This window comes from Python bivittatus, unplaced genomic scaffold (genome assembly GCF_059951505.1).
Source record: "Python bivittatus isolate LINGU-HERP-01145 unplaced genomic scaffold, Pbiv_v1 ctg000200_np1212, whole genome shotgun sequence".
NCBI lineage: Eukaryota > Metazoa > Chordata > Lepidosauria > Squamata > Pythonidae > Python > Python bivittatus.
The window spans coordinates 6,953,815-6,981,332 of NW_028277040.1; the positions used below are offsets into that span (position 1 = coordinate 6,953,815).

General features: G+C 37.6%; 1 protein-coding gene across 2 annotated transcripts in view; it reads right to left on the bottom strand.

Annotated features, from left to right (window-relative positions):
• NBEAL1 (neurobeachin like 1) overlaps positions 1 to 27,518 on the bottom strand; it is a 106,813-nt gene that overhangs the window by 73,002 nt on the left and 6,293 nt on the right. For both annotated transcript variants that reach the window (XM_007422016.4, XM_025175682.2), the window contains exons 3-9: positions 15,907 to 15,998; positions 10,556 to 10,717; positions 9,577 to 9,658; positions 6,912 to 7,039; positions 5,538 to 5,620; positions 3,126 to 3,211; positions 408 to 714 (exon numbers count right to left, since the gene is read on the bottom strand). In XM_007422016.4, coding sequence (XP_007422078.2) covers positions 408 to 714; positions 3,126 to 3,211; positions 5,538 to 5,620; positions 6,912 to 7,039; positions 9,577 to 9,658; positions 10,556 to 10,717; positions 15,907 to 15,998 — 940 coding nt within the window. The remainder of the gene's footprint in view (positions 1 to 407; positions 715 to 3,125; positions 3,212 to 5,537; positions 5,621 to 6,911; positions 7,040 to 9,576; positions 9,659 to 10,555; positions 10,718 to 15,906; positions 15,999 to 27,518) is intronic.

Sequence of the window (27,518 nt, forward strand, 5' to 3'; positions counted from 1 at the left end):
TCACAAGCCAAGAAAAAACTCCGGTTTATAATCCTGGCCCAGGCAACATAATTTTAAAAAAAGTTCCTGCTCTGTTTAATTGTTCACCTAGTAAACAAAGAGCTGTGTGCAGAGGTCTACATGCCCTTGTAGACGGCATGCCCCCTGAAAGTCAGGGAAATAACTTACTATGCTGATTACTGAAGAACTGTCACTTTACTGCAGCTATGGACATTTCAGCAGCTAAATGTTGCTTGTGGCTTTATGTTTCAAACTGATCCTTATTCTGAAGCAGTTTTACTTCAAAAGTGGTCCTCTCACACAAACCACGTGAAGAAGATGAAATGACCAGGGCCCCATTCCCTTCTGGCATATGGTCCCAGCATCTCACCCTGCCTTTCTCCTCCCCAAAGGATCCTGTTACTCACTCAGCATCTGGATCTGTAGTGCAATGAACCTGCTCTCCCACTGACGAGACCTTCTCGAGTTGGGCAAAGCTGCGTGGTCCGAGTTGAGCAGCTTGAAGTAGTTCTCCAGCACAGTACTAGTTTCCACTTGCCGCTGGTCCGAACTACTAGTAAGAAGGATGTGCACCACTTCCGTCAGGCACTTAAGCGTCAGCTCAGCCTTCCTGCTCACTTCGTCTGGGTCTCTGTTATCCCACATGTCACAATCTGCCAGGACCCGCATCAAGACTTCCATGGTGGCAGGAGAGATGGCTTGAAGGGCATTTCTCTAAAGTTAGCAATAAAACTTCTTCACTATCAAAATACTCAATCAGGAACAAGGCCTCTTTAAGAAGTATAAATAGGCACATGAAACAAGTTTGAAATCATGTGACTTGGACAAAATCAGCAAGTTAATCCCGTGGTTGGATTCCAAAGTGCTCTTTCCTCTGATAGTGGAATCACATAAGAACTTATTGAAGATGTGTTCCATGCTTCACCCTAGCCATCAAACATATTTGTGTGGCTCCAGATTCCCTAGAATTTCATGGCATCAAAATTTGGTGACTAACTGCCAAGCAGAGGTAACGTTTTGCTATTTGGGGGTTGGAAACAAAGCAAAAATTGTATAGTATGTTATCTGTTAGGAAAATACATTTACAGAAGAAAGAAAAAAACCTCCTAAAATGTTCCCAAAATTCCATGTGCCTACTGAGTCATGTGGTGCCATTGCTCACACACCCCAACCCCACACACACACAAACTAAGGTTTAGAAGAAAGCTCTTCTCATGAGAGACCTTGCAAATTCAGACAGTTAAAGGAAATAACACAGAAGTAGATTGACCAAATAGTGTGACCCACTGTAAGTCAGTTTCCATGTTCCTAGAGCTGAAATGCTTTCCACTGTGATAAGAGTTGGCCAAAAGTGTAACATTTTCAGTCTATTCTTATACAGGTCTCAAATATTCTTGACGTAAAATCACACGTACCTTTACACTACTTTACTTTCAGTACATTATGCTCACCAGCCTCAGGAAAAAGAACACGTTCTTTTGAGCCCAATGGCACTATTTTATTTACTTGAGATACCGACTCAGCCTAACCATCTTTTTTTATCAGAAGGGACAAGCTATTTATAACAGATTATCATTAATTATACATCTTTGCAACTGGGTGTAGTCAGATTGTGTGAGGAAAAATGGAAAGAGCCAATCTCACTACCAGAACATTTTAAGTATCATTATTTTAATGTGAAACTGAGTCCTGATGAGAAAAGTACAATTTAAAAAGGTGATTTAAAACCAAAACATCTTTGAATCCTAGCGTACACACAATATAACTGAGTGAAAGAGAGCCTAAAGAATACATTAGTTTGTTAGTGCAAACATCAGTAAATTATGAAGCTATGAGAACCCTTTAATCAATGTAGAATGGCAGCTTGTCCATTCTGTGTAAGCCAATAATGGGTGTTTTGCAGCCTGATGTCCCCAGTTCAATTTCTCTAGAATCTAACGTGAAAATTATCACACAAAGCAAAGCCAGGAGGACTTTCTGCCTAAGTAATCATTAAGATGCAATGCAGAAGATCCATAAATGGAACTCTTTCTTCAGCATTACAAACAGTCATAGATGGGAACAGATTCCTGGGAAACAGAAATTTAATCCGTCCTTCCCACACTGCTTCCATGATTTCATCCACCCTCTCCAATTTATTCTAAGCCAGGGGGAGAGGATGGGGCGAGGGAGAAACATAGATAGAATAAAAGTTATTGTCAAGGATTCATGATTCTCACACAGTAACATGACTCCGTCCTAATTCACCATCCCCCAAAACTACTTTTATATTTAAAAAAAAAGAATTGGAGAAATATAATCATAGGACACATACTATAGTATGTTCAACTTTGGATTAGCATTGCAGGAAGCAACTGTTAGAGAATTGTAATGGTAGGCTAGATACACCATTGGACTGACCAAATCTAAAATAATTTGACTGTATTTAAAGCAAATGTTTAGACATAAGAGATGTGTTCTTCTTCAGAACCCACAGCTAGCTTTTTATCCAATTTTGTCTCATATTGCTGAGGTGCCACTAATTCATATTGAAGATGCAGCAACCTCAAGGTCATAATCTTAGCATGAGAATTTGGCCTAAATTCCTTTCTGTGAGGAGTATCAGTATAATTTTATTCAATTGTACATAATTAATATCTGTAAATAAGCTTCTATGATTATAATTTTTCTCACATTTATTCAGAAGAGTTTCAGCTGTTTTCTCAAAAATTCAGGCAAGAGGAAACTGAAGTGTGGTGCTCAAATATTGTAAAACAGAGCTGATATAGACTCTCTTTGAATGTTTTAAGCAATTAGCACATGGGCTTTCAACCACAGAATTCAATTACAGCATGTCAGACCATTTGTTCACCTTCACAAACTAGTAGACACTCTGCTCAGTTCTGCCTCCATTGAAAAGGATCTTTCTCAAGATCCTGAAGGTGCATGCATTTTACCTCTGAGCTATAGTCTGTACCCATAAAACAACAGTTACACTCCATCTTGTCACAACCAGCCTACTATTTCTACTCTAAATTCTTCACTCTTGGAAAGTGTTCATAAACCACAAGCCACAAAGTGATGATGCAACGAAGATACAAGTCCCACATCCAATGTTTAAAAAAAGGATATTAACATCTTCTCACCTGCCCACCAGCCACAATAGCTCCAAAGAGATGAAGTAGACAACATTTGAGGCTCTCTTTGAGATGCTCACTTTCTTGAAAACACTCTGAAAGCAAAGAACAAATTCCTTGTGTATGAACCTTCAGCACAAAATTGCTGGCAGAGAAGGAACGACAGACTGCAGAGCCCTACAACCTACACTGCAGCCACAAATATAGTGGAATCCAATCCTCCCTAACCAGGCAAAGCAGGCACAACTGAAAAGCTAAGAGATAAGGTTGAGCTTGGCCATCTCATCCTGCAAGAGGGATCCCTACTCATTCTACTGGCAGCTGAGTTACACAAAATACACTTTTTATCAAACAGTGAAATATGCCTCAACTGTACTGGGTAAATTTGGGAAATAAGATTGTGTTAAAAGACCATTTGAAAAAAAGGTATTAAAAGTACAGGTAGTCCCCAGATTAAGAATGAGTTCTGTTCCCAAGGTCTGTCCTTAAGTCAAATTTGTATGTAAATCAGAACAGCATTATTATATAATACTGTATAAGTAGCATCGAGTAATTAACTCAAACCATTGTGTATTTAACTTGAATTTTGCTACAATAGGCTCCGTTCTTAACTATGGGTCATCTGTAAACCAGGCGTTCTTAACCCAGGGACTACCTGTAGTTTGATCAGCTAATATTCAGAATAACATTGTAAGATATTGGCCTACTTTTCTCAATGCTGAACAAAATATAAAAATGAGGTGCACTGAGCTTCAGATCTACTCTCTCTCCCAAGAAGTCACCTTTAACCTTAGTTTAGCAAACTACAAATGATGGCCATCATTGTAAATTAATTTAAAGATGTCTTTCTCCCCTAATCATAGCTAGGGCTACCTGGGTTTAAGTTAACATTGAAAGCTGCAGTTAGTCTGGAACCAAAGCAAAAGATTCCAGGTGCTTCTTCAGATCCCTACTAGAAAAGAAAGGGGGAACACATCAGTCTGCCAGAAGAACATAATCCAGGGGTAAGCAAACTGGTATCCTCCAGATGCTTTGAATTCCCAACAGGCCCAGCTACCCTGCTCAATGGCAAGGGATTGTGGAAGTTGTGGTCCAAAATCAGGAGGGCATCAAATAATGTGAACAAAATGTGAACAATTCAAAGGGTTACACAGCTTTTGGATATTTAAATAGAATATATTTAACAAAGTGAAATGCTTTTAAGTGGTCACAGTGCCCAATACTATTTTCTGGAAGCCTGAAATTCTACTGGCTAAACTGGACGTTGACCCAAATTGCCAGTGGAAAAAATAATTATATTGTATCTATGCTCAAACCTTACCTCATATAAGGCAATTACAACTGACCTAAAGAATTTTTGCTTAGTAATAAACATTAACCTGGAAGTTGTTGCCATAGCAATAGCCTGACACACAACCAAGTTGCTGCCAAAACCACAACAGATTATTTTGTTTGGAATCAGCATCCTGAGAAGTTCCCAGTAATGGTAGAAGCCAGCACTGTTAAAATGTCACTATTTAATCTTCAAGAGAGAGGTGTAATCAAGATGCAAAACAAGTTTTGAAACAAAAACAGCATTCAAGAGTTTTATTGTGAAAGTTAAATAGCATAGGGAGACCCGCATTAATGCTAAATGGGATTTTAACTCTGAATACTTAACAGAGCTAGATATAAAATCCACATTTTTTTGTCTCTTGTAAAGTGTATCCCCATTTCATCAGTAGTTACAGGGTTTTTTTTCTAGGAATATTAGACGTATGGGTCTTAATGGTTGCAGACTTGACTTCAAAGGGAGAGCTATACTCAATTACTTTCAGAAAGTGCTGTTATTACTGTGCCAATAACTTGTGACAGTCATTCTTGCAACATTTTCCACAATGTTTAAAGAACTGCCACATTGGTTCTGAATTTCAGATGGTGAGTCTCTTCAAAGTGACACCATTTGTGAAAAGCCACCATTCTTGGTAGCACCTGTTTCAGATCTAAGGTGTTTTAATTAGAGAAAAGAGCAATTAAGCCAGTTGCAAATCAGTGACGCATGATAGATGCATTAAGAGGGAAAATTTTTAAAAAAATACACCGGATTTGTGATACATATTCAGACAAGTACATGGGGCACCTCTTGTGAGCTCTCAAAAAATGATCCCGCATACAAATGAAGATGTGTGATGAATCTGGGGAAGGTGCCTTCTATTACACACATCCCGAGACAAAGCTATAGCAGGGATGGGCATTGTCCTGGGATGAGCACTGAAAATGCACCTGCATTACCCCAGAGTGCATCTGGGTCAATAATGTCTTTAAATTGCTTAATTATTTATCTCTTTGAAATGGAAAACTATGGAGCAAATCCATCTTATTAAAGATTTTCACTTTGAAACAATTCTGAATAATAGGGCATAATAAAACAAAGGTACTCACGGTAAAAGAAAGGGACAAATTCCACCGTGAGTAAAGCTGGTTTGTATTTTTGTCTACTTTTTTCAACCGTGTTCAGAATGCGCCTACAATTTATTGAAAGAGAGAGAAAAATCATATTCATGTATAATAATGCTTCAGAACACATTTTATTTATTCCAAAACATATGTGCGTTAATAACATATCTATTCTGTATAACATTTATTTCACATAACATTCTCAAAATAACCTTTGGGTTGTTTTTATTTCTGCATCAAGCCCAAAACATAAACTTAAAGGAAATGTGGCATTAACAGTGCAATTTTTATAAAGATATCTTATTCACATAAAGATTTATATGATCCGAAGAGATACCACAGTATTCCCATAAACATAATGGGCTGTACTGTCTTTGCATCTCCTAGAAGTGATAGCTTCTGCCATATGCTAAAAAATTATTAAACAAACTCATATAGCTATGATGATACCTGTATGAGTTCATCTCCATTTGAAAAGCCCAGATCCAAAAGAAGCCTTTGCCTACAGAATCTTCATGATGTGAGCACTTCAAACAAGGAAACTTCTAACTGATTTCTTTGATGTATACTCTGCCTTTCATTCAGGAGTTCAAGGTGATACACGCAGCATTCCCTCCTCCCATGTTTCCCTGCCAGCAACAACCCGGTGAGGTAGGCTGGGCTGAGAGAGAGGGACTGGCCCAAAGTCACCCACTGAACTTTCACAGCTGAGGGTGGATTAAAACCTGGTTCTCCCTGCTTCTAATCCAGCACCCTGATCACTAAAAACCATGTTGGCTCTTTATTCCCACAATGCATCTAAAACAGTGAGCTGCAGTTATTAAGTGTTTTGAAAAAGGCCAGAATTAAAACTACTGTTTAATATCCTGTCTTATTCCAAAATGGGTAACCATCATTCTCCAGTCTGAATATCTGAGTTCAGCATCAGATAGAAATCTGAGTATTTTAGGGTTTAATCTGTGTATCTTAGAAAATGCTCGTAGAACTTTTAAGAGTTATTGACATAATCGCCTTATTCAGAGTTCATTTTGACTGCCCACCAAACTTAAAGAAAGAAGAGGTCCATGTAATCTCCTTAATAGCATAACTGGGTGCAGCCTCAAAGAAAAGACCCCTCATTTAGTCTCTCCTGTGGTGGATCATATGGAAGGGTCTCTGAAGCACCAGGCTTATGTTCCGGTAGTATATCACGAGGGTAGGCAACCTGAGGGGCAGGACTACATGAGGCCCCCAATCCTCTTCTCTAATCAATATATTTCCTATTCAGCACTACATTTTGGGGGATTTTATATTTTGCATCTTTATTTTAAAGAGATTACAATCACAATGACAAAGTGTTAATACTATATTCTCACATACCCTGCAATTCTTTGTCTCCAATTTCGATATGGATCATAAAGGCTTTCACAAAAAGCCAGCGCATGTCGCACAAACTCTTCTATAGATGTTTGATCTGCCACTTCTTTCTCCTTAGTTTTAGTCTTTAGCTAAAGAAGTAACAAACACGATGTTCATCAGAGTGTTTCCAGCAATACAAAGTTTGCAAGCATTAAAGAAGGTAGGAAACGTAAGATCTAGCATAGACACCAATTTGGCACTAAACTGGTACTTCATCCAGGTGCAAATGTATAACTGAAGCCAGGATTTAAGGGTTTAGAGAGAAACCAGAGTTAAGCTTATCTGCCTCCTTTCTGCCATCATGCAAAATTTTCCAGATCCATCTATACTTTTTTTTAATATTAACTTGGGTCATATATGTTGCTAAACCATAATATGGTTGGTTTTTAAATTAGCCTAAGTGTGAATCCAGCCAGTGTGGTTTGCAAAATGTTTCAAATATGAACCCCCAAACCAGTGTTGTCCAAACTTGGCCACTTTAAGATGAGTGGACTTCAACTCCCAGAATTCCCCAGCCAGCCATGGCTGGCTGGGGAATTCTGGGAGTTGAAGTCCACTTATCTTAAAGTGGCCAAGTTTGGACAGCATTGCCCTAAACTATGGGCAAATAGATGTTTCAAGCGTGGAATGGTTGTTCTGGGCACTTTAGCAGTGATTTGCAACCATTTTCATGCCTTGCATTAAAAACATTCTGTACCTCCCTAGTTTGTGGCTTATGTATGAATCTAGCCACTTATGTATGAATCTGGCTTGTTAGTTTAAATCAACCACAGCTTCTTGTATGTAAGCCAATCTATGGCACACAATCACTATGAACATGCAGTAGATAAGAATGAAAAGGTTCTAATCCTGCTAGCTTTGCTGTTCTGCTTTCAGCTATAGCACAAGCGGACAAGCATTTTGGTCCCAAGGGCTGCATCGGTCCCAATCTGGCGGACCACATGCAGAGGCAAGGATCAAGACCCATCGCAGGGCAGCTCTCCATCACTGAGCTGCCTGCCAGCCAGCCAGTCACTTGAGTCACAGGCTGCTGAGAAGTACAGCAGGGAAGAGTCTTTCCCAGCCTTACAGTAAACTCCAGAAGCTCACCAATTAACTAACTGGCATATTAAAGTATCAGGGCAGCATCTGTGGCAGGGTACAAAATGACTGTTCAAAGTTGCATGCAGTCCTTGCGCAATGGACTGACCATAGCATTATTATCTAATAGATTTCTATCCCACCTTTTCTCCAGAAGCTCTAATAGTAACTAATCTAACAAATTATGAATAAGACCAGTGCACAAGTTACATAAGGAAACCCCATTATGACATCACGCCTCTGCACAATATCAACAAAAGTCAAAATCAAATGCTGAAATACTACAATGCTTTTTGGCTTAGTTTAGGATAATAAACACGCTTCCCCTCTCTCCCCTTTCTAAAATCCCAACCCTGAAGGTAGTGAAAAAGGAAAGCACCAAACCAGAACCAAGAGGAAAGAAATATAGTAATGATTGTACAAACACATATCCTGTCTATATCTAAATATACTGTACATCATTGTTGATTTCAGTTTTAATATTTAGTTTCCGAGTGAATAGACTATTCTGAGGATCAACTTTAACCTCAGGGCGCCTACTGCTTAACCCCGTTAGAGTTCTAACAAAGACTAAGGTCATCCTTCATATGTATTAGTCAGGGTTCTCAATATTGGTCTAGACCAGTGTTTCTCAACCTTGGCAACTTTAAGACCCGTGGACTTCAACTCCCAGAATTCCCCAGCCAGCCATGCTGGCTGGGGAATTCTGGGAGTTGAAGTCCACGGGTCTTAAAGTTGCCAAGGTTGAGAAACACTGGTCTAGAAGAATATCCAAGGTTTATTCAAATTTTGGTTAGCAAGAGTCACCCAAACAGAAAGGAGGAAAAACTGGTTGAGGGAACTGGCATGTAATGGGAGTAGGTCCTGAAACCAGATCTTCAACAAAAACTTTACTTGCTTATTCTTCTGAGCTGGACCAAAATACAGTAGAAATAAAGGTTTTCTGGATGATCTCAAAAAACACCAAGCCAGTCTGTCCAGACAGAATACAAACTGACTTATATCAAAGAATAATTCACACACAAAAAAATCAACCAAAACCATAGCAATGCACCATGACTCTACCTATGGGACAGTTTTGCTTGTTTGTTTGTTTGATCAGCTTCATGCACTGGGCCTCCAGATGATTTTTAAAACTGACAAATCCAAAAAGTCATTTCAGATTTCTGAGACGTTCTGATTCTTGAGCAAAATTATTTTCCCTCTCTGCATATTTTTCTGAAGTACTTCTATCAAGTCCCTGTATTAATTTACCAGAAGGGAAAGATGTTTTGGAAAAGAAATTTGCAGCACTAAGCAGAGGCCAGCTGACAAAGAGTTTACTGAAACATGAATACTGCTGCAATATTTAAATCTGCAATTCCGATAGCGTTGATGACTTCACACAGGAAACAAAATCCTACCAACTTTAATATTTTAAAAATAATTTAATTACACTCCAAATGAAGTGGATAGATTAGATCAATAGATTCATCCTTAGATGATAAAATACAGTCAAGAAAATTCCTAAGGTATCACAATTTCTGACCGTTGCATATTCATTTACCTGCTGAATGTAGAGTGTGGTCATTGTAATGACATGGTTAATGTAGGAACAAGTCCCAATCTCTTCCACATTATCTAAGTTTCTGAAATAGAATGAAATGCATAAGAGGCAAAGCACAATGCAATTGTATGACAGAAAAGGACTGATTATCTACAGAGATTTCCAAAAGTATTCTTACACATACGTTTAAATATACCAAAATGCAAATGTTTTAAAATCAGAAATGCAACCACAGCCATAAGAACATTAATTTTAGCAGCATTCTGTTATACATTGGATTTGTATCCCTCTTTTCTCTGTAATGTAGCCTCAAAATAATTCATAGTAGTAATGTAGGTAAATTTGGACAAATGACAATATTTAGAGCTTAGAAACCTTGATATAGAAAATGTATTCATATCAGAATGACCAGTTATATTTCCACTAATTGAGGCCACATATTATGCTAACTATAATATGGTTTCTTTTGGCTTAGAATGATACATCACCTTAGCCACTACACTGAAAGCCATTATTTATGGCTTAATGTGGTATGTGAAATAGGCTATTATGTCTTTTTCAACAAGGCACAGTTAAATCATGACTGAACATGATTTTTTAAAATATTTATTTTGATTGGACACCACCCAGGTCCAATCAACTCTGGGCAACTCACAGCATAAAAACAGAACAAATATACAATCTAGATAAAAACACAGTAATATTGGTAATGTGAAGCCAGTTACCATAGGCATAGCCAATTTTGTATCTCCAGACTAATTTGATGCTATACTTCCAAGGAAGGGAAAAAAGGAAATATAGGGGAGAAAAAAAATGGGAAGTAGGAATAAAAAGGGAGAGCGGATTGAGCAAATATACTGGGAAATCAGTAAAAAAAAATTTAAAAATCCAAACTAAGGTAATGGAAATAGGATATATCAGGGAATCTTTCTTGACACGCCCTAGTCTATTCTGAAAAGCCAGCTAGCTGAAAAGATACCGGCAAAGAATGATGAAGAACTTGACTAGGAGAAGCGTCAATGCTTGTTGTGGTTCTTCCAACCCTTCTGACAATTTCTGGACGCAATGCAGCAGCTGGAGCCTCAAAACCTGAAGAATGTTATCAGGAAGCAGAGATATTCCAGGGGGAATGTCATCCACCCTAAAATAAAACCAGTAAGAGATAAAAAGCAACAGTCATTGACATAATTGTACCTTGGGACCTTCTTAGCTTTGAGATCATCTTCTCCAGGTAGAATCTGCCTGCTCTACAAGGTTTCTCAAGAAATCAAAGCGGTTGGGGTCCAGAAGATGACCTTCTTAGTGGCAACCTCCTCATCGAGCAACAGCTTGCTCCCTGAAGTGAGACTAGTTCCCACCCCTCTATGCTTTAGAATGGTAAAAGCAGTTCTCTTCCACAAAGCTTTCGGAGAGAAAGATTTGTAACTGGGGGACAGTAATGGCATATCTTAACTTATACTTGTGATATGTCATGCTAATGTTTTAATACTGTAAACTACCTAGGTCTGACGAGTAAGCAGCATAGCAATTCCTGTGACTAATTAATTAGTTAATAAAAATTTAGGCACAGTATCTCTGGTGCACACAACAGCAGGCAAGGATTCAAACACTGGCTCTCTGTATTTGTCCTCCAACATTGGAAACATACATTTTTGGTCCCAGTGGATTGAAGACCTGATGTTACTTATGACTTATGAACAAGTTGTTTGCAGACATAGACACTAAAAAAGAAATACAATTATTGTTTATTCAAACTTTTATGTAATTTTTATCTACATACATAATTTCATATACATGTATGAGATTCATTCATATATCAGCCCTAGGTTGTTACAGACCACAGGGGATCTTTGGGCCAGTCACTCTCACTCAGTCCTAGACTGGAAAAACATGGTGTGGTAGATTATGGTCCATAACCTTCAATAAAGAAGTCTTCCTCCTGCCTGTATTGATTTGTGCTGCTACTACTACTACTAATAGATTTTTCTTTTTATTAAATTAAACAGATAAAGTGAAGAAGGATTAAAAGAGTTGACTCCAGAAAATTATGCCAATATGTTACTCAGGGTTGCCATTAATTCTTCAATTAACATTTTAAAAGAAAGTTTGGAATTTTTTGAAGAAAGACTTCCATATAGATTCATCTACCAGGAAATGGTCCTATCTTCAGTAAATGGAGAGAGGGGGCCCTTGGAATAATCAGCCCATGTATGGGACCCAAAGCCTTGCCTCACCCAGAGTAAAGACTGACTGCTCTAGAATTAGGCTGAGTGTCTGCAGAACTATGAATGCAGGCTGGTATTCACAATAGTAAGTTTTTTAACTTTATATTCCAGATTCTGAACACCAATCAAACAAGGAAGCAGAGAGCTTGTACACGGTGGGAGGTGGTGGGGACTCTTTTGTCAGAATTCCAGTATATTTCCAAATGCCAGGTGCTTGCTTTTTTTTCTTTTTTTTTACAATATTGCAAATACTTATTTTAATATCCCTCAGCAAAAATTTCCAGTTTCTCAGTGCCAAGCCACCTGTCACATTCCTAACAGTAGTATACTTAAAAAATAATGATAATCAAACTTAAGCACATTTGGTGAATGGAAATACACTGAGGACTGCAGAAGGAGAAAACTACAGAAATTCTCCAGTACAGCCTAGTTCTTCTATTATTCCTCTCAAGATTTTCCCCAATGTTTTCCCAACTGACTCTGAACCTCTATGCTAACTCAGAGCAATTAAAGTATATCACTAGATTCCTACTATATTTTTTTAAAAAGGTAAACAACTCAACCTCTAAGCTTGCTGTGGATTACTGCTTTTCTATGATTGTTTTATATGGAGTCAGATTCTGAAACTGAGTTAAACATCTCTATTATTAGAGTCACCTTAATACCTGGCACACCTTTTGTTGAACACAACAGTTAGAAGACAAAAACTTGACATATACTAATCTCTTTCCCAATAGAAAAACTCTCCCCTGCAGTAAGGTAAACAGACTTTCACCAGATAGGAAGGTTTTACCCTTTGAGATATAAGTAAAACAAGATGTCACAGGAACTTTGGAACATAAAAAGGAGGAGAGGAGATTAATCTTCCGTGTTCCACTGGCACAGCTGCCAAAAGACTGATTGTAATATAGAGTGCTTGGCTTTTCCTCAAAAGAGAAGCAGAAGCAATATGAATGATTTTCATCTTTTATATATATATATTTAAATATAATATCTTAAATACATTTCTTACAAGCCTGCACCTTCCTGTTGAATAACATTCCTCCTGAAACATAATACTGGCCTCGTATGTTGAGCTACTTAAGAGAAAAAATTGGGCAAGAAAAAAAATATTAGGAGAATGCCTACAAGAATTGGCCTCATCCTATGCTTTTCAAATGTAATGACTCAGAATAATCTCACAGAATCCTAGAATTACAAGGGAACCAACCCTCAGGCCCCTGAGTCGTGCCCCTTCCCAGGACAGCCCTCCAACTTACAGAATTTTTGGCAGCTGCCTAGCCCCAACTTAAACCTGTCCACTGAACGGAAGTTAATTGTCTCTTTTAGTAGCTAGTTCCCCTGTTGAACTGCTCTTACGATTAGAAATTTTCTCCAAATCTTCAACTGGAATCTCCTGTAATTTAAAGATTATTCCACATCTTGCAATCCAGGATGAAAAGAGAACAGGATCTTCTCTGTTACATTCCTCCAGATGCTAGACAGGGCTATAATGTCTCCCTCAGTCATCTTTTCTCAAGGATCAACAATTCCCTCTGTCCTTCCCTGCACTTGTTTCAGTTTCTTTAAATATTAGAGTGTGGTGCTTTGAACTAGACACAGGAACTTGAGGTGGGGCCTGACCAATGCAGAATATAGTGGAACTATTGCTTTCCATAATTTGGAAACTCTATTTCTACTGATGAAGCCTAAATTTGCCTTTACTGTGTCAACAGCCATGCCCACAGCTGACCTATTGTCAACTTGTGATTAACTACAATTTCTAGATTCTTTGCATACATAGTTACCAAGTCACGTATCCCCCATCCTATCCCTGTGCAACTGATTTATTTTTCCTAAGTGAATAACTCTCCATTGCCTTTATAAAAACATGCACCTATTATGCACAAAGAGAGAGATTACCAGGCACCCTGCATTATTTAAAAGAAAATACTTAACAGTTTTTAGCAATCCACATCCTCCATGTTCAAATCTCTATTTTTAAATTCAGTATTCTGCCAATAATATATGGGGTGATATATTCTAAAAGATGTCATCCTCAGTATAAATGAATGCTAAAATGGTAGCACTTCTCATTGAAAGCATACACCCCATAAAATATGTTACTATGAGAAAGCAATTTTACACAATAACAATCTTCACCTTTATCTCCCTAGATATTTTCCCTTGTTCATCTGTTACAATATAAGTTCAATCCTGTCAGTAATGCCAGAGCAAACACTAGATTTTATACTGAATATTTAAAAACACTGCTGCTAATCAGACCTACACCTTGGATATTTTCTCCCTTTTAATATTTGCTATGCTGATATCTAAAAATACTATTAGTTAAGAAATGATAAAACAATGCAAGTTTAATCTAAAAGGTATTAACCATGCAGTAAACATCCAAAGTAACTTGTAAGTTTCCAAAATTACTATTTTTCCTCTTAAGAATATACTAAAATTATTATTATGGTACAATTGAAGAAGCCTGTGACCAGGAAGCTATAAGTCATGATCCACCAAATATTCTGTTCAGCCCAATCTTCAAAGTTGATTCAAAGAATTTACCTTCTTTTGGTGGTGCTGATGGAAGGAGTTCCTTCAGCAGAATTTTACTAAACTTCATCCTGTATTCAGTATCCTGTTTTCACTTGAGTCAATCTGAGTCAAACTTGAGTCAAACAATGACCATTCATTCATTATTATCAGACTAAAATTCTAAACCCTGTTATTCAGTGATGCAAACTAGTAATTTTAGAGTTAAGGTTTAATATTCAGACACTCCATGCATAGACGGAGTATGGTTGTGCTGCATTTGAGGACATGCCTAATCGATCTACTGGGGACCAGATTTCTGTCCCAACTACCACATTGCTTCATTTCTTTTACCACGGAGTAAGCTCCACGAGAGACCACAGGGACTGACCTTTGAACAAACACATATAGAATTAATGCTGCTAATAGAATGCGTTTTCTTAGGCTAAGTAAGTACATTCAAAAAAGCACATTCCAAGGTCATTTCCTGATTCAGAGCAAACAAGAATGTTTACTTGACTCTATAATTTAACAGTTCAAAGCCCATTTTTAAAGAATGTAAGCTAGGACAAGAAATACCAGTGTGGAACAAAGGGAAAATATCCTAACGTAAAATAAAGCTGATTAATACCACAACTTTACCTTGGGGCACTACTGATTTTGATCATTTTGCCAACAGCTGAGCTGTAGGGTATGAGGTAAAATGAACTGGAACTTTTGTGTCAGGTTCCAAGTATACTTTGGAGAGGAACAACAGCTTAGGTCTTCAGCCCATCTGATGTCTGGGCATCTTGGGTGCATCGAGTTCAACATATAAGGGGCCACAAGCTATCATTCGTATCTCCAAATCTGGGGATAGTACACAGATGCACGTGTGCAACCCCCTATCTAAATTTGGTAACCTACAGAAAGCCTGGAGATAAGGTCTTGCTTACACTTTTGCTTACTCTCCTGCAGGTCGTCTGCACAGAAAAATCAGTGTCTAAGACTGTTAAATTCTGGCAGCATTCTTCCACTTAGTGTTGTTTCACATTTTAGATCTGCATGTGTGCATGGGTGTCCATGGAGGAAGGGGTCAAAATCTCTAAGATGGTGTGCTCAGTGTCTTGATAAAAGCTCCACCCCTTTGGTGCATCCATGTACAAAAGGGGTGGGGCTTCAATCATGATACTAATCCACCACCTTGCAGATTTTATCCCCTCACATCAGTGTGTGTGTGTATATATATATATATGTATGTGTGTGTACATTCTGCATGTATTCTTCTCGAGAAGTTAATTTAAAATATGATTTAAGGAGACAATAGGGCTAAGATCAGAGTAGCCTGCAGTGTTCCAGAAAGAACATTCAATGGTGAGGAAAAAATTAAAGCAGCACAAATGTGGGGACATTATGCATTTTATATATTTCATCAGCATTTAAGAGTTGACCATCAGCTAAAAAGATGTGCAGAATCCTTCACACTGATTTGTCCTTTTGTTATACTAGGTGTTTGCACATATGCTACAGGAGAAAAGTATTTATCACAGATGTTTTAATATCTATTTAGCCATGTTATATATCAGATCAAAGCAGATCAACATACCGAGTGGGTAGTTTTTCAAAATCCACATCCAGAAACTGTTCATAGCTAGAAACAAAACTGTCCAACCAGAGCTTCAAGTAGTCTGGATCTTTCTGTGAAGAAAAACAGACCAATTTAATACATTGGATTTTTTGAAAAATTCCAGAAACATTTAAACATGTGTCTCTACCCTGCTTGCCCTGGTATATTCTTTGCACTCTATACTTCTGACATTTCTTCCAATCAGACTATTTTTGAGATATTTGTAACATGACTAATTTAGATATTTTTGTCTCAATCAGCAACAATTCAGAGAGAGAAACCAGGTCCCTCAGAAAGGGGCTGCACCAATCTGAGCTTGTCTGCAGTCAGAAGCTAAATCAGGTTAGACCTTGTTAATATTTGAATGGGGACTACCAGAAAATATTGTGGCTGTAGGTTATACAGTACTGGGAAATGAAAAAAATCCTAGAAGAATGCAGTGCTAAACCACTTCGGTACTATTCCCAAGAAAACTGTATGAATATTTTCATGAGGTCATTGCGAGTCCAGTTCAGCTTGAAGGAAACTTTTACTCAACGGAACGGAAAAGGAGAAGCAAGTTACTAAATCTAGAAAATCTTGGTCCAACCAATCAGGTCCTTGAGACAAGACATGAGGAGGAAAAAGAAAAGCTTAGATCTCAGTGGTAGGTGTATATATTCAAAAGACCCAGGTTTGATAACTATCAGTTTAAAATTGCTCTCAAAGAACAAATGGGAAAAACTTGGATATCAGAGAGCTATAGCCAGCAACATATTGAGTGAGATGGATTAACGATTTGACTCACTGGTCTGCTTCATAAAAGAAATCCAGCAACAATGTGATGTGTTTGAATCTGGCATTACATGTTATATGAACTTAGCTTCTGCAGTCTGCACTAGGTCAGAGACTAATGTGAAGAGCCAACAGTAGTTTGCTTAATAATTTATGATTAAATCTTGTAGTGTAAAATCTGAACCAAATAAGTGCAAGTAACTATATGCTTAAGACATCCTTCAGTATTGGATCATGCTTGTCAAAGCATTACACAACTAATCTATAAAAATATCACAGCATATCCTCAAGCCACTGAGTTTCTTCGCTACAATAATTTTCTTCTGCCTGGTATAGCAATTGATGGAATAAGGCAGTCTCAGAAAAGAAAAGAAATCAATATAGGTTTTGCAACTCCCACTGTCAATATCAGATATGTTTTTGTAAGCACATGAAACTCTGCCTCCAAAATTTGTCTTTTCTATTGCTGAGAGCCATATGCTATGAAGTCCTTCTGCACACCTTGGCACCAGCAACTACACATCTTGCAATATAAATTAGGAAAAAAACATTCCTTAAACATAGTAACATAGTGATTTTTTTTCCTGTTGGGGGATTTAGCTATTGGTAAAAAGTGGGCACACTTTCAGTATCCATGGAAATAAGAAATCTTTCCCAAAAATCAGGAACATAAAAAGCATTTATTCCAAGACAAAGACATAACTTGAAAAATCAGACTAGGACGGTGACTCAGTTCCAGAGTAAACAGGCAACCATCACTAGACTCTTGTGTTATTTTTAAAACATTTCTGTCCTTTCCAGATGACAAATCAGCATATACCCCAACGTGGCAATAACAAACATGCTAACCCACAGAACTAGAAATTTCCCTCCATTACAATGTCCTCTCCCAAGAAAAGCCAACAATACAGATACTTAAGCTGTTCTCTTGTTTGCTATTACATTTCTTGGTTCTGACATCATAAACCTCTCCATTCATTTTAAAGGAAACAGTTATGAAGTCTAGTTGTTCTATTTTGCATTATATAACATCTAAGTCAATTATACTGCTCCAGCAAAAAGGACATTGGATTATTTTAACATTATGGTAAGCAGTCAGGACAGGTTTTTTAAACTGACCTATTCTCTATTGAAAGAAAGCAATGAATAAGCGCTGTTTTTGCAATAATCTATTTACTTCTAATTTACCAGAAGGCAGAGAATAATTGGCGTATTTTACTACTACAGGGTTATTTTCATTCAGGCAGAACTAAACTGGCTCACATCTATTTATATAGTGCCATCTGTATGTAATGGCACTTTATAGAACACAAAAGGATAGATCGATGTCCCAAGAACTTTACAATCTGAAATGCAAATCTTCCTCCTTAAAACTTCAGGTTACCATTATCAACAAATTAATGTTGAAGAAGCAAGAAGTCATAGGGCAATGACAAGTAGAAATGCTTGATTAACTTAGAGCAAATCTAACAAGATATAATCTTAAAAAGCCATTTTTAAGATAAAACAGAACAAACTAAACTGAACACATGTAAAAATCATTTCAAAATATTTTAACAATCAATTGATAGGTAGATCTTTTTTTCTCCTTGAGGCTTTTCTTAGAACTATTTAATACATAGGGGTTTAAACAATTTCTCTAGTGCTACCTAAAATCAGACAAAATATATCTTTCATAGAAGCAAAACCTCCTAATTTTTCGTATAGCTAATACCTTGTAAAGCAGGCAATTTTGAAAACATATAATCATCATCATCCTTTATAACAGTCAAAGAGCAGTAAAACATAAGTTAAACCAACTCATGTACAATCCCAAAATATAATAGCATTATAAGAAAAGCAGGGCATATGAGTAAAACAAAAACAAAAAGCCCTCAAACAAATAATAATTGAATAAAATACAATAATCATGTTTAAAAAAGAAATACAACTCAACTTTCAAACAACAAATTAAACCATGATAGCATGAAATCATATTGCTCAGTCTTCCCATTGTGTCAATAAAGAAGTAATTCAAAGGCTGAGGACTCAAAGAAACCAGAGTTCATCTTTATCTTCAAACTGAATTGCAGTTTGAGCAAACTACAATTTGTCTCTCAAAAACAAGTTCAGAAACAACTGTTTCAGGTACTGTATGTCTCCGGGGCACTTATGGATAGCCAGAAAGAGGAAGGAATTTGATGAGCATAAACAGAAAAGGAAGTTACCTGTAAATCCCCTCTGTTTTTTTCATTACTTACTGTAAATATAGTTTTCCACAGATATACTATAGAAAGCTCTGTATGTTTTTATTGTTGTAAGTCACCTTCAGTGTTAGTACAAAGAGAAAGACAGGACATACATTGGACTAAGACCAGGGAGACTCAGATTCCAGTTCCCACCTGAGCCGACTGAGATTTTCTCCATTCAACCTGCCCCACAGAGGGAAATATTGGAGGAGGGAGTTCCATCTATGCTACCTTGAACTCCTTGAGGGAAGGTAGCATATAAATCTAACAAATGGACAAATAACTATATAAGTCACAAATGTGAGTTGGGCAGCTATATAAATGGAATAAATGCATGCATGCATGCATTTCTAGGACTTCCACCCAGGGCTTCATTTGTGAGCTGGGCAGATATGGCCTCATGGTTGCCCACACAAATTCCTATACAGAATAAGTGGCAGGCAAGAAAAAGATTGTGACTCCGATTTCAATGCTCCCCAAATGACCCTACAGTACAAGTGATCTTTGTTTAGTTTTGTATTAATTAAAACTGTTGGTTTTATAACACAAGCAAGGCCAGGTAGGAAGGGAAGAATGTCAGCTAGGCAGACATTATTCTTCCCACTGATTCAGAAACTCCACAAAGGCTGAATACTGAAAGTCAAGAAGCAAGGAAAAGTCAGTAAAAATAGTTCACGGGAGTCTCTAGGGACAAGCCATTTTGCCGCTGAGCTGAAAGACCAAACGCTTCCTTATTCCTTGTAAAGAAACTGAGTGGCATACCAAGTAAACCAGCCCCTACCACACCTGAAGAGCCAAATAATTTAGGGGGTGTGGTGCACGCTCTCTGGCAAACAAAGCACATCAATGCCCACAGCCCACGGAGGCAGGCATTTGTTCTTGCCTAATGTCAGGACCGGCCCGGGGAGTCTCACCAGGGAGACTCACTTTGTCAATAACCAATCAATCAATCTATCAAATCTTTATTATGATCATAAACCAGCAAAAATAACTATACAAAATTAAGCCTTTGTTACCAAATTTAAAGAAAAATTCTATTTGTATGGGTCATTTTAAATGGACTTTTAAAATCAAGTCTTGTCTTTGGAGTAGTCTTGTAGAGTCTTGTCTTTGGAGTCAGAAAGTCTTCTTCAATGTTCTGATTTTCAAGAAGGTTTTCCTAATACTTGAACCAGCCTTGGAAATGCTAGGAAAAAGTTGTCCTACTGAGTCCAACCAAAAGCACATGTTACCCAGCATTTTATGATCCACTGTGGCCAGACTGAATTGTTATCACAGTGGTCCCCAACCTTTTTGGCACCAGGGACCGGTTTCATGGAAGACAATTTTCCCACGGACCGGGGGGGGGATGGTTTCGGGATGATTCAAGCGCATTACATGATATGGTTTTGATATGAGTCTGCAAGCAATTGATTTATTATGGTCTCTGTGCAGTCAAACCTCTCTGCTAATGATAATGTGTATTTGCAGCTGCTACCCAGCGCTAGCATCACCGCCTCAGCTCCACCTCAGATCATCAGGCATTAGATTCTCATAAGGAGCGCGCAACCTAGATCCCTCACATGCACAGTTCACAGTAGGGTTCGCACTCCTAGGAGAATCTCATGCCACCGCTGATCTGACAGGAGGTGGAGCTCAGGCAGTAATGCGAGCAATGGGGAGCGGCTGTAAATACAGATGAAGCTTTGCTCGCTCACCTGCCACTCACCTCCTGCCATGCAGCCCAGTTTCTAACAGGCCACGGACCGGTACAAGTCCACAGCCCAGGGGTTGGGGACCCCTGGTTTATCACATACACAGAGCAAGAAACAAAGAGAAGATTATTCCAGCATTCAGTTCACAGGTTCTCTGCCGTGAAAAAAACAGGATACATTTAACTGTAAGGAGACATATGCATGGCCTGTGAACATGGATGCTGGTGGGACAAGCTATGTCACACCCATCATGACATTATTGTACAAATGTTGTGGATTATGTACTGCGTGCAGTTTGTGTCATGATGTAACTGATGCAAGCTACATACTCCATTTGTTTGGATGATGACATCGTGACTCATGGAATATGGTTGTGGCTTCTACCAGACACCTATGACCATGAATTTATTTAGATGCTTTTAAAAACCTCCTTAGCTCACAACTCCAACAACATACCGTTTATTTAAAGCATTTCCACACCACTTTAACCAGAAATAAAATCCTAGAAGAGCTTTACCGCAAAACACTAATATGAGAATCCATAGCTTAAAATGTAAAACACATGAACAGAACAGAAATGGAACAGGGGATGAAAAGGAAAAACACTACCTTACAATTTTAATAATGACCAGTTGAGAGATACGGTCTGGGTAGCCTGGAGGAGTGCCACTAAGTGAGTTGAAGGAAGGCCAAAGGTAAGACATGAGCAAATCAGTCTGCTTCCTTGTTCTCTGTTCTGCGGTTTATTGAAGTGACTTGTCACTAAGCAACCATTTTGTGACAGTGAAATTAATTTTGAATATAAAGTTTCCTATGAGCATACATACATAAGAAGCATTTTCTACTGTCTGATATCTATTGCCCTTTAATATGTTTGGATGGCCTGCTAGTTCAAGACAGATAAAACTCTATTCTGACAACTCATTCAACACTGTCCTCAGTGACTCAGGCCAATCATGACATTTCCCACATGAGATGTATATTTTGCTGGGAAATTTTAGTGGAGTCTCTGTCTTACTTATGTCCAACTTGCTTCTTCAGCAACTGTCTTTTTAGGTTTCAGAGATGAAAGCAACTATTTGGAAATGTACCTAAAACAAGACATGGCCACAGCTTTCTTTTCACTTGGAAAATAAGGGGGGGAAATGTACAATCCAAAACACTTGAAATACGATTAAAGGCCTCTAGACAATTTGTTTCACATCAGATTCTGACATTTTTGAAAGCAAAAACCAAGTGTGAGAAAAAAGTTTCTTCAATGGCCTTGGGCCTTAGCAAGAGATTTATTTTGCATGGATTTGATTTTTTGTAAAGATTTTTATTGGTTTTTTAATCACTCTTCTACTTGTAAGCTGCCTAGAGCCACTTATACAGTGAGATGGGTGGCATATAAATTTGAATGAATGAATGAATGAATGAATGAATGAATGAATGAATGAATGAATGAATGAACAATATGCCATGCTGACCAAGATTTTTGGCTACCTGAAGCTGAGTCCCAATATTGTCCTCGTGGCTCTCCCTTCTCCCCTTCACTAGAAACACTAATTCCTGTCTTTAGTTTGCCTGAAGCTTTAAAAAAACAATTCCTGTCTTTAGTTTGGACAGTCCTGTGAAATCTGCCAGCTATAACAGTTCACTTCACTTGCTATCCTACCGAAGGACAGTTTAAAATCAACCACCTGGGAAGACCACCAGTTATTTTAATTGGGCTTTAGCCCTATATTTTCCAAAATGTTGAACAGTCACCAACACTATCAACTGAGCTTCAACCAGACTTGATGACACAATTTGAAGAGCAAAGTTCAGCACAGTTTATTACCTGATCAGGAAGTACTGGCTGCTATAAACAAAAACTGGATCAGCCGGTGGCTATTTTCAGTACAACATTCCACACTCTACAGGGGAAAGATCTGTCACTTCTTAATTCAGAAAATGATAAACCAATTTGCATCATAACTCCACCAATTATTACATTAGTCACTAGTCATATTCTAGCCAAGTTTTAAAATAGGACACAATGATTTCTAATCACTGTCTTTCCAAAGTCAGACTATGTTTATTTATTCAAAACTTTGTATACTTCAGATATTGCAATCAGTAACACTATTCCAATAAATTGGACAGAGCTACATTTCCATGTAGTTCTTGATTCTGCATTTACAAGATTGAGTCAATACAGTTTCCATCTTTGATAATCCCCACATTAAATTCTCATGTTTCACTTGAACCAATGTAGTTAGCAACAGCAAGCAAAGGAGAATCAAGTTTAAATTCCAACTCAGTTCTCAGAAATTATCTAATTAAGAAGTAATTTTAAAAATACTTTCCAGATTTGCAGATTTCAATCCAATTAAATTCTTGTAAAACTTCCTAAAGAAATGTATTTTAGTAAGAGACACTAAAGTACCAAGCTTCTGGTTAAGGCTTCCCCAGAGACAGAAGGATTAACTTTTGTTCAAGACAATTCAATATAGGCCCCATTCATTGAAAGAGGAAGTTAATTATGACTTAGACCTTATTTGTTTCTGCTTACAGAATTACATGCAACAGACATATTCTAGATCCAATCAACTGAATCTACTATGTACACACAGAGAGAAAGTAAGTTTGTTTTCTATTGCCAAGCGTAGCTGGCTTGTAATTTGATGCAGATATTATTTCTGTAATTCCATACTAACTTGAGTCTAAGGTAACTTGCTCTCCCTCTTCTCAAAAACAACTATCCTTACTTTTAAGGGTTTTTTTCTTTAAGCTATTCATACAAAAATCACAGCCTCATGAAAATATCACTAGCAAGTGCCTCTCAAGAGATTAGGATGATGGGAAAATTAGACTATACAATTTGCCAAAAAGCAATATGAAGCAATTCTACATTCTCTTAAGAAGCAGCAGCTCTTATGCTATTACTGAAGAATTATTAATCTTCAGCTAATGGAAATTTTAAAACACATATTCAAAGATGCTTCATATTTATTTCCTTGGAATTCTAAGTATCTAGAAGTATAATTTAACTTTATCTAAATTATCTAAGTATAATTTAACTTTAGATTATCTTTAAACAAAACCTTAATTATCCTGAAGCAGTTTAATAATTTAATATATTAAATTATTTAATAATTTATAATAAATAAGTTATAACTTCTTAAGTACCGTATTTTTCCGTCTATAAGACGATACTTTTTTCTAAAATCGTTACACTAAAAATTGAAGGGCGTCTTATGCAAGGAAGTAAGCCGAGGAGAGAACCGCGCGGTTGCAAAACTGCCCATACTTTGTCTCTGCAAACAGGCTTCCTCCAATCACGAGCCTTATATAACTGACATCAGCTGATGCTGAACAAACCAATTGGAACACATCCCGTTGGAGGTGGAGAGCGTGTAGGCAGTGCGCAGATGTGACAAGGACCGGTAACGTCAGAGCATTCTGAGCCCATAAAGATGTCAGAAAATAAAAAAATAAATAAGCGAATGTCTTACTCTGCAAAATTCAAACTGAATGTAATCAGTTATGCAAAAGAGCATGGAAATAGAGCTACAGAGAGACAATTTGGACCTCCTCCCACTGAGTGTATCATGTAAATGTTGCCTAATTAATAAATAAAAATGTGTTCTGCTTTATCTTTAAAATATTGATTTCTTAATTTGGGGTTGGAAAAGTGGGGGTCGTCTTACACATGGGGGCATCTTATGAACGGAAAAATACAGTATTAACTAATCAATTAATTGTCAAAGGCCGACTATTATCTCACATAAAATTTCCATAGTGATAAATGCACGTCCTTGTCATGAGAGCCCTCAAAGCTATGCCTGACAAAGATCACTGAACAACAACAAAAGAATGTTGAAGTGACTTAATGTTTACAGAATTCCTAAGAAAGAATGTTGAAGAGTATCCAAGTGGAGCATCAGCTGGGATCAATTATTCTGAGGACTCCACTACAAGGATAGACTTTTCCAACCATCTGTGCCTGAATCCCTGCATCTTCCACTTACTCGTTCTACCTCTTGACAGCTCTCTTTGCTACGGCAGATGGGTGAGAAGGATGGTGGATGACATGACCAAACATATGTCTCTCACTTTTTGAAGGAATTTTGGGAGGAGGAAGAACTCCTAAACAATTGGGTGATGGGTTTCCAAAAGCACTGTTGGGGTTGCTCCACAAGAAATCCATTAACAGAACCACAGACCTCTTGATGCCAGAAGCTTGCCTGCTATAAAAAAATAGGCAAGGCTTATAATCTGGTATGTAGAAGACTAGCGAACAGTTCTGTAAAATAGGACATCATGGTCTCTGTTATAAAACAGACAGTAAAGCTCTGCCCCTGCTGAACTACACACACTGCATAAGAAACAATTCTATGACAACCTAACAAAAAGTACATAAATGGGACCAAACCTTTTGGTAAATCCACAGGGAACTTCCTTCCCTCTCCAGTTTAAAGGAGCCTAATTACATGCCTTTCCACAAGGAGCTACCAGTGCTTTCTGACCAAATCAATCAAGTGCCATCTCTCTCATGCCACCCAGCTGGATGAAAGGTTCAGGAAAATCTGAAAAGGAGCACATTCTTTTGTGCCATGTTGGTTGGTCCTAATACAGGGGCTGCCCAATGTGCTCATTGATTTGCTGTCATGAGCAAGAATCTGCTTACTGCCAGTCATGGGCAGCAAGGCAAGTGTTAAGCTAACTGTATGTCATCTATGGATCCCCCTATAATGGAGAGAAAGCCTGTGTATAGATGGACCTCTACAAACAATCACATTGTACTCCTCTTATACAACTTTTGATTTATTTGGTGTTTAGCATATTAATGTTTATCGGAATGATGCTGAATCTTGGATTCATCCAATTCTCATCTGACCACTTGACGGCCATATTTATACATCATGCCAGCATGATATACTGTACAGTAAATGATAAATGTGAAAAAGAACAAATGAAAAGTGAAAAAAAAAATAAAAAATCAGTCAGTGTAGATTTAGTGCTGTTCACTCATTGCCCTCTTAGCTCCATCATCTCTTGCAAACACTTAACATCATTTGTATTAAGTATAATGTGTGAGCCCAGCTATAACAGTGTGCAAACCATGGTTACTAGTCATACACTATGCTTAGCACAGTGTATGAATCAGGTTAATATCACAATTCCAAGATCTGAATCTGATTAAAATGAGAACTTTGCATCCCAGTTATAATTCAGTATATCAGTCTGTAGCAATATGCTTGGGAAAAGATAAGCCAGAAGCAGATATAGTTACCTATATAGTAAAGCAAGAAAAACTGTTCATAAGCTAAGCAAGCAGAATGATTTTATGGGAACACACCTATGAGCATCCACTACGTAGCATAATGCACAAACATGGGATACTGCAGAGAAGAAGAAAAAAACATTGATTCTTTTTAGTTTTGTGCTCCAGCTTTCTTCAGGTAGACAATGGTAGAATCCTATTTTTAGACATCATTTTAAGAATAATCAAGCAACAGATGGCTTTCAGTTGATCTCATTTGTTGCAAAATCAGCCTTCTGGCTTTGTGTAACATGTTAACTGAGTGTCCCTTGTTATAGATAATGAAAGCTACTTTTTTTATAACTAAGAAAAAGAGATGTGAAAACACTTGAACTAGACAGAATGCCAAATAATGGCTTGGTAATTAAGAATTCCCCCTTCTCTTAGGGCTCCCCACTCCCCATTTTTTGTAACCATAGCTTGTTATGACACTTTAATTGTAGTGGGTTCATCCAAATTTCTTGGCTTCTACACAATACTATAATATATCTAAGGGAGTCTCATAAAGCACTCTTTGTAGTTATATAACTGTAACTCAATTGACATATCACATTAAGCCATGATTTGGTTTTACCATATTGTGTGAATCCCGTCAACTGTGGTTTGCATATTATGGTTCATGGCTTAGTTTATGGTTAGAAGAAAACCAAATCAGATTTGTTCAATAACATTTTGTTAACTTAGTAAAATATGAATATTCATCTTATAGGAACATATCTAATTAGATATTTATTAATTCCTGTATAAATCATCAGAATCCTTACATATACATACAGCACGATTCTAAGTAGAGTCTTTGCCAGTTTTGAAATATTTTACCTGTAATATACAATCTTGATGTTCAAACTATAAAAACCTTGTTTTGAGTAAGAGGAGGATACCAACGAGAACAAACAATTTCATTCACCCAAAGCCAACTGCTTAAATTTAAAAATAATCAGCTTCACTATACAGTGATCTATACAGAGGAAAAGATCTGTCTAGTTTCCCGTGACACCAAATTTCACAAGACAAAAGCAGATTCACTCAGCTTATCAATCAATGAAAAAGCATTTGCATAACCCAGACCGAGGAAATCAAGCCAAATTGTGAAGTTATTGCCATCAGTAGAGCCAGCTTTCCAACAAAAACAATCCCAAAGTACTGGCAGCTCTGAAAAGTGAAGGACCTTTCTGAGTCACTGTGAGAAAGGAAACATTTCATTTCAGTAGAATGGTAAGGCTGAATGGAAAGTCAGATTATTACAGAAATTTGGCATAAGGTTGGTGACAAGGTAAATAGTGGAATCAAAATAAACAATAACCTACTCCGCTTGTCAGGGGTTCAAATCCATCCTAACAAGTTGCAGTATAACGTACGTAGTTTTGATCTGAAACCCTCAAACTAGAAGAAATAACGGTTATTTAGTTGCCGTAAAAATTGCCAAACGCTGTGAAGGCTTGTCTTCAACTTTACTCAGATTAACTAAAATATAGCCAACTTCCCTCTTCCCATCTTGCCCCTGCAAAAGGGCTAAACGTATAGCAGGAAGAAGTGACCAAAAAATATTGCAGAAAAATGAAACTCCAGCTAAAGCAGAATCAGTTTACGAAATCTCTGGGTAAA